The 15709-nt window shown below is 46.5% G+C and overlaps 1 protein-coding gene across 1 annotated transcript in view; it reads right to left on the reverse strand.

Annotated features, from left to right (window-relative positions):
* LOC123503658 (T-box protein H15-like) overlaps window positions 1–15356 on the reverse strand; it is a 78171-nt gene extending 62815 nt beyond the window's left edge. The window contains 1 exon segment of the mRNA XM_045253608.1: window positions 15024–15356. Within this exon segment, the coding sequence (XP_045109543.1) occupies window positions 15024–15142 (119 nt within the window). The 5' untranslated portion in view covers window positions 15143–15356.
* Window positions 15357–15709: the final 353 nt, after the last annotated feature.

Here is a 15709-nt window from a genome sequence, read left to right on the forward strand (position 1 = left end):
TGCGTCCTTCCTTCCTTCCTCCTTATCGTACGTACATACTAAAAAGGACTTCCAGGTTTGCCGCTTCGTGCTTGGAATACCTCGCCGCCGCCGCTGATCGCTTTGACAATGAAGTGACTTGGGGAACTTATAAATCGCTCTTGCAGCTCAATAAGGCAACACTAATGGAGTCCCAAATGGCGAGCCTCTTGACCCTCTAACGTGCTTGATTTAGAAACAACTCCGAGCTAAACACCTGCTCTTCCCCTTCCCTCGCCCTCAGGAACCAACGGCGCCAGCACTCTAGTCACGTCTGCCGCCCCCGCGATGCTTCTCCTTCAGGCTTCCCAGTAGCCAAATCCTGACGGGCAGATTGTGGCTACGTATGCCTCTGACACACACACACACACACACACACACACACACACACACACACACACACACACACACACACACACACACACTCTCTCTCTCTCTCTCTCTCTCTCTCTCTCTCTCTCTCTCTCTCTCTCTCTCTCTCTCTCTCTCTCTCTCTCTCTCTCTCTCTCTCTCTCTCTCTCTCTCTCTCTCTCTCTCTCTCTCTCTCTCTCTCTCTCTCGTTCCAAACTCCCTACCAGTCGACGGGCCGCTGTCAAGTCTAAAATCGTTACCTCCTCTGCTTCCTCTCCCTCCTTCCCCTTCCTCTCGCCCGTGCTCCGTGTTATCCCTCCGCCTGCCGCCGCTACTGCCGGAGTGAGGGACTAGTTTGGGCAGACAGTAAATAAAGAGTTAATAAACCAGAGCGGCGCCTCAGAGATACCTGGCGCGGGGTTGACGAGTAAAATCGTTACCGAAGCCGCGTCGGAGGGCCGCCAGCGGGCAGCACTGGGAGGGGCCGCCGCTGCCGCCGCGCCGCCAGGGCACCGCGGCCGTCCCTTTCCTGTGTAATGTGGCAACACCAAGGAAGCCGCGTGTTGGCTGCCTCCGAGGTGCGAGGCTCTTCTGGAGACAGGATGGTCGAGTTTTCTCTCTCTCTCTCTCTCTCTCTCTCTCTCTCTCTCTCTCTCTCTCTCTCTCTCTCTCTCTCTCTCTCTCTCTCTCTCTCTCTCTCTCTCTCTCTCTCTCTCTCTCTCTCTCTCTCTCTCTCTCTCAGAGAGAGAGAGAGAGTGTAAGCTTCTCACATTCTTGAACTGATACGACCCTTGAGTCAGTGATTTCTTTTCCTAAGGTATCCTCCTCCTCGTCGTCGTCCTCCTCCTCCTCCTCCTCCTCCTCCTCCTCCTCCTCCTCCTCCTCCTCCTCCTCCTCCTCGTTCTCCTCCTCCTCCTCCTCCTCCTCCTCCTCCTCCTCCTCCTCCTCCTCCTCCTCCTCCTCCTCCTCCTCCTCCTCCTCCTACCACTGCTAGAGAATGACATGAGCGGGTTATATATTAATTTTTCAAGCGTGCGGTCATTCTTGGGTAGATAGTAATCTTTTACGCCCCTGGAGCGCATCCCAACATGTGGGTGAGGGAGGGACGCGGCTTCACAACAGTTAGTGGGTCAGTGTGCAGGTTACTGGCAAAGGTACAGCAGGTGAAAGAGGCGCAAGGTTCCTTAGTGTTCTCTTGTCGTTGATAGTGTGAACCTGTGTGTAGTCATTTGTGTCACAAAGATGTTTGCTTTGTTAGACGGTCACTTCTAAATCTATTAACAGTAGTGTTTCTCAGAGTTCTGTCTTTTCACACTCTTCCTACTATTCATCTATGATCTTCTAAACCAAACTTCTTGTCATATCCACTCCTACACTTTTCCACGTCTTTTCAGAGACAACCAATCCTTCAGGAACTAAACAGATCACACAGGAAGTCACAGAAGGCCTGATTTCTGATCTCTCTAAAATTTTTGATTAGAGCTCTCTTAGATAAGGTTGAATAAAAACTTTTCGTCTTATCAACTTCTCTCCTCTGACTGACTGTCTTCAGCTTTTTCTCACCAACTGCTGTTCTGATATCGCTAATTGCATGCCTCTCCTCCTTCCACGGCCCTTTTACACAAGACACTCTCTCTCTCTCTCTCTCTCTCTCTCTCTCTCTCTCTCTCTCTCTCTCTCTCTCTCTCTCTCTCTCTCTCTCTCTCTCTCTCTCTCTCTCTCTCTCTCTCTCTCTCTCTCTCTCTCTCTCTCTCTCTCTCTCTCTCTCTCTCTCTCTTCTCCAGCTCTCAGCTCGCAAGAGTTAACCATTATTCCCAATCATTCATCTCTGTCTTAGATAAACTCTGGAACTTTCTGCCTGCCTCTGTATTTTTATCTATCTATGTCCTGAACTCATTCAAGAGGGAGGTTTCAAGATATTTATGACATTCTTTTGGCTAACACTCTCGGCCCTCAGCGGGAACAGGCATCTAAGTGGGTCATTTTTATTTAATTGTTTTTGTTGCCCTTAGTCAGTTCATCCCTCTTACATAAAAAAAAAAAAAATTAACGAAATGGTATTATCTTACATGCAAGATACTACGTTTCTCTTCTCGCAACAATTTAACTCTTTCATTGTTTCTTTTTCTTCCCCTCGTGTAACTACCTATAACATTTTAAACATTTTTTTTTATGCTACAGCTTCTTACGTAATTTTGTAGCATAAAAAAAAAAACTGGTATGCTTCTATTCCCTATTTTTTTCTGGTGTCAATGTGAACCATTTTTTTATCTAGTGTTCTGAATGCTAACGAGTGACGACTGTACCAAGACTGTTACAGATGAACTAAGGATGAGAATCAAGGGTAACAGTGACGGTAATGAGTGACGCTTGTATATAAGTATGTAGATAGACATCTACTGTCCAGTGATACAGGAGATAGTCTCGAGTCTCCGTGTGACCACCACCAACGCAGCCACCTCCTCCACCACCACCACCACCACCGCCGTCGCTGCTACATAAGGCCCCTTGCTCTCCCTTCGTCTCTCCCTCAATGATGAGATATTGATAGTGTGTTCCTCGCGGTGCCTCTCGTTTCCTATTGCCTCTCCCTTCTCCCTGCTTCTTTATGTGCCTCTAATCGTGTCTCCTTGCATCCCTTGCTTCATGTCCTCGCTCTGCTCCCCCGCCTATCTACTTCTTCACTGGTAAATCCTTTCCTTGCCAATTAAACGAGGTAGAGTTTATCAACTTCTGCAGTATTTGTTTTCCATTGAAGCTAGAGAGAAAACCCTTCCACATCTTACATATGAACTGGATTTGAATGCTCTGGCCTCTCATTAGGACCATTCTCACAGGTAATATGGGTGTAGATCTTTGTTACAATATTACTACATTAATGAAAATTTAATAAAGAGTCAAGATTCCCTTTATAGTGTTAAAAATGGAGGTGAGATGGGAAGGTGTGAAGGAAAACTACGTAATCCCACACACACACACACACACACACACACACACACACACACACACACACACACACACACACACACACACACACACACACACACACACACACACACACACACACACACACACAGAGAGAGAGAGAGCAAGAGCGAGCAGAAGAACACACTCTTTGATGTCTCAAGCGGAGCCACCGAGCGGCCCCTTTCCTTTATTTAATTCTCTAATTGCTAATCGCCAGCCAGGTAACGCCGCACGGCCTCAACAACAGGCCTCGACTCTCCCTCCCTCCCGCTATCTCCTGACCTCATCTCACCACTATGGGTCGAGAGGCGGGCGTCTCTAACTCCTCCTTCTCTTCCTCCTCCTCCTCCTCCTCCTCCTCCTCCTCCTCCTCCTCCTCCTCCTCCTCCTCCTCCTCCAGATTTTCACCTGTAACCTTCAACCCATCCACCCCCAGTCCTTTCCGACCTTCAGGAGTTTGTCATCATCAGGATTTTGGTAATACTCCTTCTCATGTCAAGGTATCACTTCCTACGTAATTGCTTGTTATACCGTATGAGCGGCTTCCTCTCCGTCAGCGGTCTCTCTCTCTCTCTCTCTCTCTCTCTCTCTCTCTCTCTCTCTCTCTCTCTCTCTCTCTCTCTCTCTCTCTCTCTCTCTCTCTCTCTCTCTCTCTCTCTCTCTCTCTCTCTCTCTCTCTCTCTCTCTCTCTCTCTCTCTCTCTCTCTCTCTCTCTCTCTCTCTCTCATGTTCTGTGGTGCTTCAAGAAAGAGTCCAAACACGACTCCCTCCCCCACTTATCCCTACCTACTACCCCCTACATCTCTCTTTACCTCTCGCTTTTGCTATGAGAGAGAGAGAGAGAGAGAGAGAGAGAAGGCAAAATGTTTAAGACCACCTACAGAGAGAGGACCTATTTGTCTCGAGACTTGAGGATACATACAATTGCAATCGCCGGCCTAATGTGTATGATCAGGCGGGCAGAATGTGTTGATGATTGCACCGGTGTAGAATGTTGATGGCTCTTTATTATAGAGTGTTGGGCGAGGGTGGCCCGCCTCGTGATTCATGACCCGGGCCACCTTTGCTCGCAGCCACAGCGGGGCGGGGTGAGGCAGGGCGAGGCGGGGCGATCAGCTGCATGAGGTGGGGTAGGATCGGTTGGGGTTCAGAGTGAGGTTGGGTTGGGTTAGGATAGCAGAGAAGGGCAGGGCAGGGCAGGGCGAGGTGAGATGAGGTGAGGTGAGGCGGCCACAGACCCTTTCGATTCTTCGTTACTGTGGTTTTTAAGTCTCTCTCTCTCTCTCTCTCTCTCTCTCTCTCTCTCTCTCTCTCTCTCTCTCTCTCTCTCTCTCTCTCTCTCTCTCTCTCTGCGGTATGTACGTACGTAATCCGTCTTCAGGTCTCGCCCAGAAGCCTTTCACTCTAATCTCTAATTACCGATCATTAATAGACCATATCTTCCAAATTTACGGCCGACTTTGCGTTCCATCCCTGAAACTACGTAAGTACAGCATGCCAGCTAACCCCGTGCCCTTCGACGCCGCCGCCGCCGAACCATCCCGCACACTGTATGTATCTAGCAGCCACAAGCATACATAATATCTGTCTGGATTAAGTTGACTCGTATTGATGTTGGGACGTAAGCGCGCAAGAAGATTTAGAAAGGTGAAGCTGTGACTCTTTGTACACCTTAACCGGACCCTCTCACTGGACCCTACCTCTTTCTCCGCTTTCTCCTCTTTACCTTTCGTCTCGTACCCTCTATAGTCCCCTGGGAAGTCTTTGCTTGGCTGGCTGTGGGCATGCGGAGGTTCTAAAGATCGTGGTATGAGTAGTGAGGAAGGAAAGCATAATGGCCAGATTGGTTTTAATGAAAGGCACGCTAGCATATGTGTTCAATCTCTTAAATTTGGTTAGTTTATGGTTAATGTGAGATTTTAAGAAAGAGGTCTGAGTGTTGAGCAAATAACCAAAGTGGATTTATTGTTGAAGGTCGCACCTGACTTATTTGGATATTCTAATAGAGTTTGACTATCTAGTTATGATTATTTGAAGGTAGTACAGGAGTTGTCTTAGCATTGAGGAAAGAGAGTATAATAGCCACGTTGGATTAAATACTGAAGATCACACCAGCTGATTTGTATAATCTTTTACACCTGCCTCAGCCGATGTGGTCATCTAAAGGCTGTTCAGAACTGGTGTGAACATTGGTAGCATTAGGAGTAAGATAACAGCCCTGAAATAATGGCGGTTACTTTTTTTTTTTATACAGTCTTACTCTTAGCCTTACTTTTAGTTTCCTCAGACTTCGCTTTCATTTTCTGTCTCCTTTAGATTGATTAGCGCTCCACATCACAAAGTCTCGTAAAGAACACCATGTCTAGGATTTGTTCTGCTTGCCTCATTTGTGTTTGACATGCTGACCTATTTCAAACTTCTGCCAATTAACTTTTTAGCGGGAATGGCAATTAAGTGCTTTTCCTTGATATCCTCAACTAGTTTCTTCACACGTACGAAAAGATAATAAGCCAAAAAAGAACTTTATTTTATGGCGAGTGGCAATTAAGTCCTTTTCAAACTTACATGCATCCTTATTTACTTTCCTTCACACGTACGAAAAAATAAAAAAGATAAAAAAAAAGAGAAAGCTGCCATAGAACATAGAACAGAACGCTTCAAGAACAGGTATAACAGAGCACAAAAGAATGTCACACGCGGAGGACAAGAGTTAATGTGGTGTAATGTCATGTTCTTTTCCCCGTCACGGTGTGGAGATCGAAGCACCAAGGAGGGAACCAAGGCAGAGACGGTGACGAGGTGCGTGCAGTGAAGTGTGTTCGGCGCAACAAGCGTGGCGATGCATTTTTTAAGGGAGTAATTGCAGTGGTGACGAGTAAAGAGGAAATGACTGTTTTGAAGTTTTATCACCTTGATATATTTTTCCTTCTCCTCTCATTCGTCTCTTCCTCTTCGTTGTTCTCGTAACTCTCCACCACCAGTACAACTTCCTCCTCCTCCTCCTCCTCCTCCTCCTCCTCCTCCTCCTCCTCCTCCTCCTCCTCCTCCTCCTCCTCCTCCTCCTCCTTTCGTTTTCTTTTTCTATTTTCGGGAGAATAATTTGAGGTGCATTGCGTTTCGTAATTGGATCGAGGTCTGTGTGTGTGTGTGTGTGTGTGTGTGTGTGTGTGTGTGTGTGTGTGAGAGAGAGAGAGAGAGAGAGAGAGAGAGAGAGAGAGAGAGAGAGAGAGAGAGACCACAAATAAAGTAGCTAATCTGAGCGTCACGTTGTCACCTGGCGAGAACAGGTAACGCGACAAGTGACACACACACACACACACACACACACACACACACACACACACACACACACACACACACACACACAGGTGGACGGCACAGCTGAAGAAATTATAAGGTGTGACTGATGGTGGTAGTGGTGGTGATGGAGGTGGTGGTGAAGAAGGAAGTGGGTAGGGAGTGGGTGAGGGGTGGTGGTGGTGGTGATACTAATGAAGAAATATGGGTAGGGGGCGGCTACAATTTGCTAACTCTAAATGGTCAATACTGCAGATGAATTGAATCCTCCCGAGTGATATACGACGACCGAGAAGGTGCAAATGCTTTCCCTGTTTCATTACGAAAAATACATCACGGCTACAACGAGGGAAAAATGCCCATGAATAAATTGTAAAAGGCCGTGAGAGATTGATTACCTGCCCGTCCTTACTCTCACCTGCCATCGATACCGCGGGTGTTGATTGGCTGCACTTGGTACCTCTCTAACACCTGTTTACTGTATTAATTAACGTGGAGTGCAGGTACAGTATGGCAGGTGGCTATTCGGAGTGTGTATTTATTGGTTTGTTTTTTCTTCTTTCTCTGATTAATGAATTTTTTTTTTTAATCAATTCATTCTTCTTGATATTTTATTGTAGTATAGTTTGGTTTTATGTTTTATTATTTTTTTATATATATATTTATTTTTTTAGATGCTATTGAATCTACTTAATGTTTTCTTTTACTTATTTTGTTTTATTATGTGTCAGTGTTATCGTTCTCAAACTGTGCGCCATGACATGAAATCTTTCACCCGCACTGTTTATAAAACTTTATTAAACCTAAGTGAACGTTTTAAGTCTCGGGTATCTAGCGTGACAGTGCTCCCTAATAAGTCCTGAATACCGGAATATTGAATCCCTTAAAATATCTTATACCAAATGACGTTAAAGTCAATACTTACGGAACATGTAACACCTGAAGTTAACTGAATATTAACCACAGTAATAAACACTTGAGACTAAATACATTGCGATGATAACTTTCTGATGTATCTTAATTCGTATTCATGCAGTTGTATTCAGATAACCAAGTCCTTTACGAAACTCAGCTGACGTCTGTGTATCCATTATGTAAACGTGCTGTGGAGGGAGTGGCAGTGGTGGTGAGTGGATAAAGTGAGTGGCAGGAAGGAACCGGAACATCAAACTCACACCACGGAAAGTTTTGTTCTCTCTCTCTCTCTCTCTCTCTCTCTCTCTCTCTCTCTCTCTCTCTCTCTCTCTCTCTCTCTCTCTCTCTCTCTCTCTCTCTCTCTCTCTCACAAGCGAAAGACGAGATCCTCATTTCACGACTCGCACAACACACACAAGCGAAAGACGAGATCCTCATTTCACGTGTCCTTGGTGTCGAGTAGTATTACCTTCTTGTCATGTTCCATCGCTCGGCACCGTGTCAGTTCCTCGTGAGAATGTCGCAACACACACACACACACACACACACACACACACACACACACACACACACACACACACACACACACACACACACACACACACACACACACACACACACACACAGCAAACCACCAAATCATCCGCTGCTTTATTCCAATGTGCCAATCTGATTAACTCCGCTTCTTCTCGCTTCACGCCGCCGCCAAGCCAGGAAGCCAAGGTCATGAATTTAAGGAGGTTATTTACGAGTAACCTTGTGAACTTACCCAGGTGTGTCGCGGGTTCGATTCCCCCGTGAATTTCTTCTTTGATGACGTGTTACTCTCTCTCTCTCTCTCTCTCTCTCTCTCTCTCTCTCTCTCTCTCTCTCTCTCTCTCTCTCTCTCTCTCTCTCTCTCTCTCTCTCTCTCTCTCTCTCTCTCTCTCTCTCTCTCTCGACATCACCACCTTTGTTCTCTTGTGTGTGTCTTTGTGTGCGTCAGTATCTGTGTGTGTGTGTCCCGTCTGGTTATAATGAAATACATAGCGGCGCACACACACACACACACACACACACACACACACACACACACACACACACACACACACACACACACACACACACACACACACACACACACACACATTCACACATTCACAATCGCATGCATTTATCAGGACCACCACCACCGCCACCATCATCTTTCCTCCTCCTCCTCCTCCTCCTCCTCCTCCTCCTCCTCCTCCTCCTCCTCCTCTTCTCGCGTTGTCCTCCTCCCACCACCACCACCACCACCACCACCACCACCAGCGCGGGCCGGATACCACCGAGATGCAGCATGTTATTACGAGCCCATTACAGTCTTATTATAACCGGCTTTATTTCCGTCATAACTCACGCTGTAATGGGTGCACGGTCACGAACAGGAGTGCATGATGTACTGATTATAAAGGAAAACTTGGGGCAGTCTTCTCTCTCTCTCTCTCTCTCTCTCTCTCTCTCTCTCTCTCTCTCTCTCTCTCTCTCTCTCTCTCTCTCTCTCTCTCTCTCTCTCTCTCTCTCTCTCTCTCTCTCTCTCTCTCTCTCTCTGTGTGTGTGTGTGTGTGTGTGTGTGTGTGTGTGTGTGTGTGTGTGTGTGTGTGTGTGTGTGTGATTGACAGCACAGACCAGCAAATGAAAGAGGGTTCATGTTGCTTGCTTTAATAAAAGTGAGAACGTCACTTCCTCGAGGTCCGACTGCTGATTATAACCCTTTTCCCTCTACGTGACGAGAGAGAGAGAGAGAGAGAGAGAGAGAGAGAGAGAGAGAGAGAATGAAATACAAGTTAAGGTAAAGTTAAAAAAGAAAGAAAAAAGAAGGAAGTCCGCTGCCCCTCAAAGCGATGTTAAGCTGTTCACGCTGACAGCCTCCTGACATGATAACTGAACGTGATGGCGGCCGCACATGCACGGGTCTCGCGGACCTCGCCTGGCCTCGCCCTAAGGTGTAAAAACGACGCTGCGAGTGTGTGAATCCTCCTCCTCCTCCTCCTCCTCCTCCTCCTCCTCCTCCTCCTCCTCCTCCTCAAGGGTGACTTGCTTGGCCATAAATAAAATGTTTAATTGTCTGTCCTGCGGTGGAAGGAAGACCAACTTTCTAGCCAGCGAGGAAATGGGGGACAAAGAGAGTCGTCGTTGTCATTCACCGGATTACCTCCTCCTCCTCCTCCTCCTCCTCCTCCTCCTCCATCACCGTGCCATTCACTCCTTCCCGCAGTAGCAGTTCCAGGGCGTGAGATACAACACCCTTTTGTGGCGAGACTTAGTTAATTTTTCTAATCCCTTAATACTCCACTTCTTCCTGCACTTCCCCACCACCACCACCACCTTTCCAGCCACTAGAGCACCCTCTCACCACACCCCTGCAACACCTCACCACCCACTTAGCACTCCCCGAACACCCAGCCGCCACCACCACCACCACCACCACTGTCAATACTCAACCTAGTCCTCCTCCTCCTCCTCCTCCTCCTCCTCCTCCTCCTCCTCCTCCTCCTCCTCTAACGCCCACTTGCCGCTGGGAACACCACACTCACTCACGCAACCTCCATCACTACTACTACTGCTACTACTACTACTACGCCCTCCTCCTCCTCCTCCTCCTCCTCCTCCTCCTCCTCCTCCTCCTCCTCCCAAAGATTACAAGGCTTCTAGAGGCGTTAATATAGATCCCGTAATTGGCACAGAACACCTGGTCAGGCTCCTCCTCGTCTTCTTCTTTACTCCTTCTGCCCTTCAGTGTGTGTGGGGGGGTGATCTTGAAGACGCACGCACACACACGCAAACAGTTGATCTCTGAACCTGCCACTTCTAACCACAATCACTATGTATACTCACTCACTCGACCTCTCACCCTCTTTTCTACCCAAGGGAGAGTTTGGCACCACCATTACCTCCCCTACACACACACACACACACACACACACACACACACACACACACACACACACACACACACACACACACACACACACACACACACACACACACTAGTCTTTTCTTTTTTACTATTCTGCACTTTTGTTCCTTCCCCACATCGTCATCTTTTGCCCATTAATGCTTCATATATTGGACGTGTGTATGATGGTGAGCTATTAAGAGTGACAACACCATAACATTCACCATCTTTCCTTCTATCCATACAATTTAACATGACTTTGTTTCTTCCTTATCTCCTCTCTCTAGGTTACTGTGACCTAACTTCATCTTAACCTACCCTAACTTGTACTAACCCTCCATCTGTATATCTATACGAGCCTAACCTAGTAATATTTTCCTCTTTTCAATCTAACCTAACCCAACCTAATCTTCCATATCTCTCTATCTATATGAACGTAAACTAAGATTATTTCCTTTCTACTTTTTTCATATAACATAACATAACCAATTTCTATCGTCACATCACACACCGCCACATCACCCACACCAGCCTGTAGATGACGTTAGTAGCGACGGAAGCAACCTAATCAATCAAATCATTATTGATCAACAACCATTTCCCGATATCCTTTCCTGATATCCTGGTAGCCCTAACGATAACAATCACAACCACTACTGTTTATTTGCTACTATCAGTCCTCCCTCCTCGTCGAACCTCCCAACGCTTTCTCTCTCATCCTTTCTCCCTCTTGCACTCTATCCTGCCCTCTATACCAGCCCTCTCTGACACTCTCCCTCTTTCTCCCCTTCCCAGCAATCGCATTTTCACTATCTCATTAGTGTTAAAAGAGCAGACTAAGCAACAAGGCCATTTAACCCTGGCAACATGTCCATTATCGCTTAACTACCAATTACGGAGGATGGGACGCGGATAACGGCGAGGGAACCAGGCGGGGAGGACGAGGAGGAGCAGGAGGAAGCGGTGATGGTGGTGGTGGACATTGGGGGGGACTTGTTATTGTTTATATTGTACAGACGGAAAGGAGAAGAAGGGAGGAATCTGTGACTGTCTGTGAGGGAGGTGGTTGTGATAGGGTGGAAGAGAATGGGTTGTGAAATAGAAGGGGAAGGTGAATGAGTGGAAATAGGGAGGGAGTATGTGGAAGTATGTATGGGACAGAGAGAAAGGGAAAAGAATAGTAAGAGTATGGGAAAGGGAAGGAGGAAGAGGGATACAGGGAACAGAGGGAGGGGGAAGATGAAGAACAAGCACGTGATAAGAAAATGAGAAAGAGGAGGAGGAAGAAGAAGAAGAAGAGGTGTTGGAAGCCAGTTATTAAACACAGTTTGTTAGTCAGTTAGCCTGTCTGTAAGCGGCTTAAGATTTTGCATTGTCTCATAGTTTACTTAATTGAATGAGAATACAGGACGTGAAGACATGACTCCTCCTCCTCCTCCTCCTCCTCCTCCTCCTCCTCCTCCTCCTCCTCCTCCTCCTCCTCCTCCTCCTCCTCCTCCTCCTCCTCCTCCTCCTGCCACAGAATAAAGGGCGGGTGATAATTCCTCTCAATTCAACTCTATGCCATTCGTCTCTCTCCTCTGGCCATAAATTACGTAATGCTGATGATTCCCGCGTGATGAAAGGCTGGCGAGTAAAGGAGGTGTGTGTGTGTGTGTGTGTGTGTGTGTGTGTGTGTGTGTGTCTTTCGCTTTGATGTGTCATTGTCAGGATAGAATTGCTGTTATTATGTTATTGTTCGTGTTATTGTTATTACTGTTATTGTTACTATTACTGTGATTATTATTATTATTATTATTATTATTATTATTATTATTATTATTATTATTATTATTATTATTATTATTGTGACAAAGGAAATGTTTTTTTTTTTCTTTCTTTTATGTCAGCTATTCATGTTATCACACACACACACACACACACACACACACACACACACACACACACACACACACACACACACACACACACACACACACACACGTCACCTTCCCTCTCCCCTCCCCTGCGTCCCTTCACACCCTAACAACACAACCAGCTAATCACAGTCGACTGTTCCACTTGTCACCAGCGCCGGAGAGGCAAATGTGCCATCAAAGGACCGTCAATAACTCGCTGGTAGCAGACAGACGGCGAGCAGCGGGGGTGAAGAGAGAGAGAGAGAGAGAGTAGGAATATGGGAGCTCACTAACCTTGCCAACCCTCACACAGTAAAAGGCCACAGTATATGCAGGGTATAAAAAGAAAAAAAGTTTATGAATTTAAGTTAAAAAAAATCAAGGCAAGATTACCGGTAGCAATGCGAGAAACGGATTATTTGATTTAGCCTTAATTCGTGTTTTGGTAGGTAGGCGCTGCTGACCCCGGAGGCTGCTACTGCTGCTGCCTCTCTCCTCCGTTCCCCTCACGAGTCCCCAGAGAGGCGCCACAAAGACTCGGTGTTCCGGAACGAAAGGAAGGGAAGCGCAGAAAGTTCCTGTTAGTAGTGCTGGCGATAGGAGTAGTTGTTGTGGTGTAGTAGTAGTAGTAGTAGTAGTAGTAGTAGTAGTAGTAGTAGAGGAGTGATACGTATATGGAGTGCGTTTCTCTCTCTCTCTCTCTCTCTCTCTCTCTCTCTCTCTCTCTCTCTCTCTCTCTCTCTCTCTCTCTCTCTCCACAACAAGTTCCCCTCTTACACCCAAACTAACCCAAACTGCTCTTCTCTTCTCTTTGTCCCCTTAATGCTCCTCCCTCCCTCCTGTCCCTCCCTCCGCTCCTCACCCTCCCTTGACATGCCATACTGCTGCCTTCCCTCCCCCTTTTCCCCCAGTGTCCACCCCCCGCCCTGCCAGGTGGCCGCCCCTCTTACCCCCGGGACAGATGAGGCTACTGATGGGTCCCCTCCGCTCCCCTTCGCTCCGTTGTGTCTCCCGCGCGTGAAAATCAAATTAGAAAACCATAAAATTGTAAAGGAGAGTTTAACAGGCGGGTGTTCTGTACTGCCTCGTGTGTGTGTGTGTGTGTGTGTGTGTGTGTGTGTGTGTGTGTGTGTGTGTGTGTGTGTGTGTGTGTGAGAGAGAGAGTTGCAATGACGAAACAAGATAGGAATGACGAGATGCGAAAGTAGATGTGACTGCATAGATAAAAAGAAAGAGAAGAGCAGTAGGAGGAGGAGGAGGAAGAGGGAGAGGGAGAAATAACGGGATGCGGAAGAAGATGAAGTGTTTATGTGACTACCATTTGTCGCTTTTTATCATCATAATGGAGGATTAATCTATTTGGTCGCTTCCTCGCTCCTACTGCTGCTGCTGCTGCTGCTGCTACCAGACAGACTTCTATCTCTCTTTCTCTCTTTCACCGTTCAACTCCGCTCACGCTGCACTGGTTACCTTGATAAGATAAAACATTGAACTCTTTTTCATTCAAACGAAGAACATTTTGCCCTCGTAACGCATATGTTGAAGTAAATGCTAATCTATCTCCTGAGAAACCGATCATTATCATCACTGGACTTCCTTTCCCAGCAGTGCGAAGCTTCATGTGATAGTTAAAGGGGGAATCAAACACGATCTTACGTAATCTGATGGCCTTAGCTGTATATGATCTAACCTTCCCAAGCCAGAGAACACCTTTACCTGTTGTTAGCATCATTTTTCTATTAGCATCATCACGCGTAGAGCAGTAATGATGACACACCCGCTGCAGAGGACGAGACTCATTATAATATTATCGCTTGGGTAAGGACGATGAAGAGCGGGGTAATAGCCGGGGTAAAGTGAGCACCGTGTCTCATTACTCGCTCATGCCCCGCAGCACGCCTCCCTGCGAGTATGCTGTACAGGAAGTGGCGCGGAAAGACAAGGGAAAGAAAAATGGTGCTATGTTTTATACTTACCCGCCGCCGTCTTCATTAATTTCTATCGACGGAGTAATGTGAGTGAAACGTCCCCACAAAATATACCCAAATTGAATACGTACGTTGGATTCATCGGGGAGGTTCTCAGTGGTGTGCGTTATTTATGTGTAAGGTTCCAGAGAGGCGAGTGGTGCCGCGGTAATTGCATGTTTCGTCTGTGTTTTGTTTCTCCCGCCACGCCTCGAGACGCTTAACCTCCCAACACACCAAGAGGAGAAATGAAACCTGTTATTTTTTTCCGACAGACGTATACGTATGGCTGAAGAAAGACGCTGTTAACTTGAAAATGAATAAAGAAATTATATATCCAGCCATGAAGAAAAGTCAGATTCACGTAAGTCTCTTTAAATTCACGTAAAATATAAATGATGTCTTATTGCATCGTGGAATGTATTGAAGGAAAAATGAAAATAAACCTTGTTCCTTGCCTCACATGAACATAGGAGGAAAAGATGATAGCACTGCAATGGAAGTACAAGGAGAGTCACCAGCACCAGGTAAAAATTCAGCTTTACCGCATCAAAATAGACAAGGAAAGTGAATGCATCGTGTAATACATTAAAAAAAAATGTTCCTTGCCTCACAAAACCCTAGAGAAGAAAATGAGAACACAGTAATAGAAGTACAAAGAGTCACCAGCATCAACACAAGTACACTCACCGGCCCGTCTTGGTGATAATCATTTCGGTGCCCAGCTCGAAGAACTTCTCCCACAGCTCCTTCGTCTCCAGATGGCAGTCAACGCTCTCCAGTTCGGGACAGTTGCCCTTTGACTTCATCACCAGCTTGCTCGCTTTGCTCTCCTTGTGTGTGGAGGGCGAGTCCGAAGATGTGGATTCTGGAGTCTTGGAGCATGGCCGGTCGAGTGGATCCTTTGTGCTGTCCACGTCGCAGTCCTCCTTGTCTGACACCACATCGATGTCTATGTCCTCCGTCTCTATGTCTGCCGCGTCGTCCAGCTCGTCCTCGGACTTAATGCTCGTCTCCGGGAGTTTTTCTGCGAGTGGAAGGAGGAAAAGTTAGTTGTCGCGTCCCAATGCCAGCTAGTAGTCATGTTTATTTGGTCTGTTTTCTTTGGTTAGGTTAGGTTTGAGTTGCTTATGTTCATGTATGTCATGGTAATGTTAGTTAAAGTAATGTTATGATTGGTATGATTTAGTAAAGTTACATTTCATTACGTTAGGTTTGTATTGATTTCGTTCATAAGTAGTGTTTGGTTAGGTGAGTTAAGGTATAAAAGTGATGTTATGTTTAGTGTGGTTTCATAAGGTTTGGTTTCAATGTTTTTTCTTCGTAGAATGCCAGATTTGATAAAGTTACGTTAGGTTTTGTTAGACGTGAGTTGA

This window comes from Portunus trituberculatus, chromosome 14 (genome assembly GCF_017591435.1).
Source record: "Portunus trituberculatus isolate SZX2019 chromosome 14, ASM1759143v1, whole genome shotgun sequence".
NCBI lineage: Eukaryota > Metazoa > Arthropoda > Malacostraca > Decapoda > Portunidae > Portunus > Portunus trituberculatus.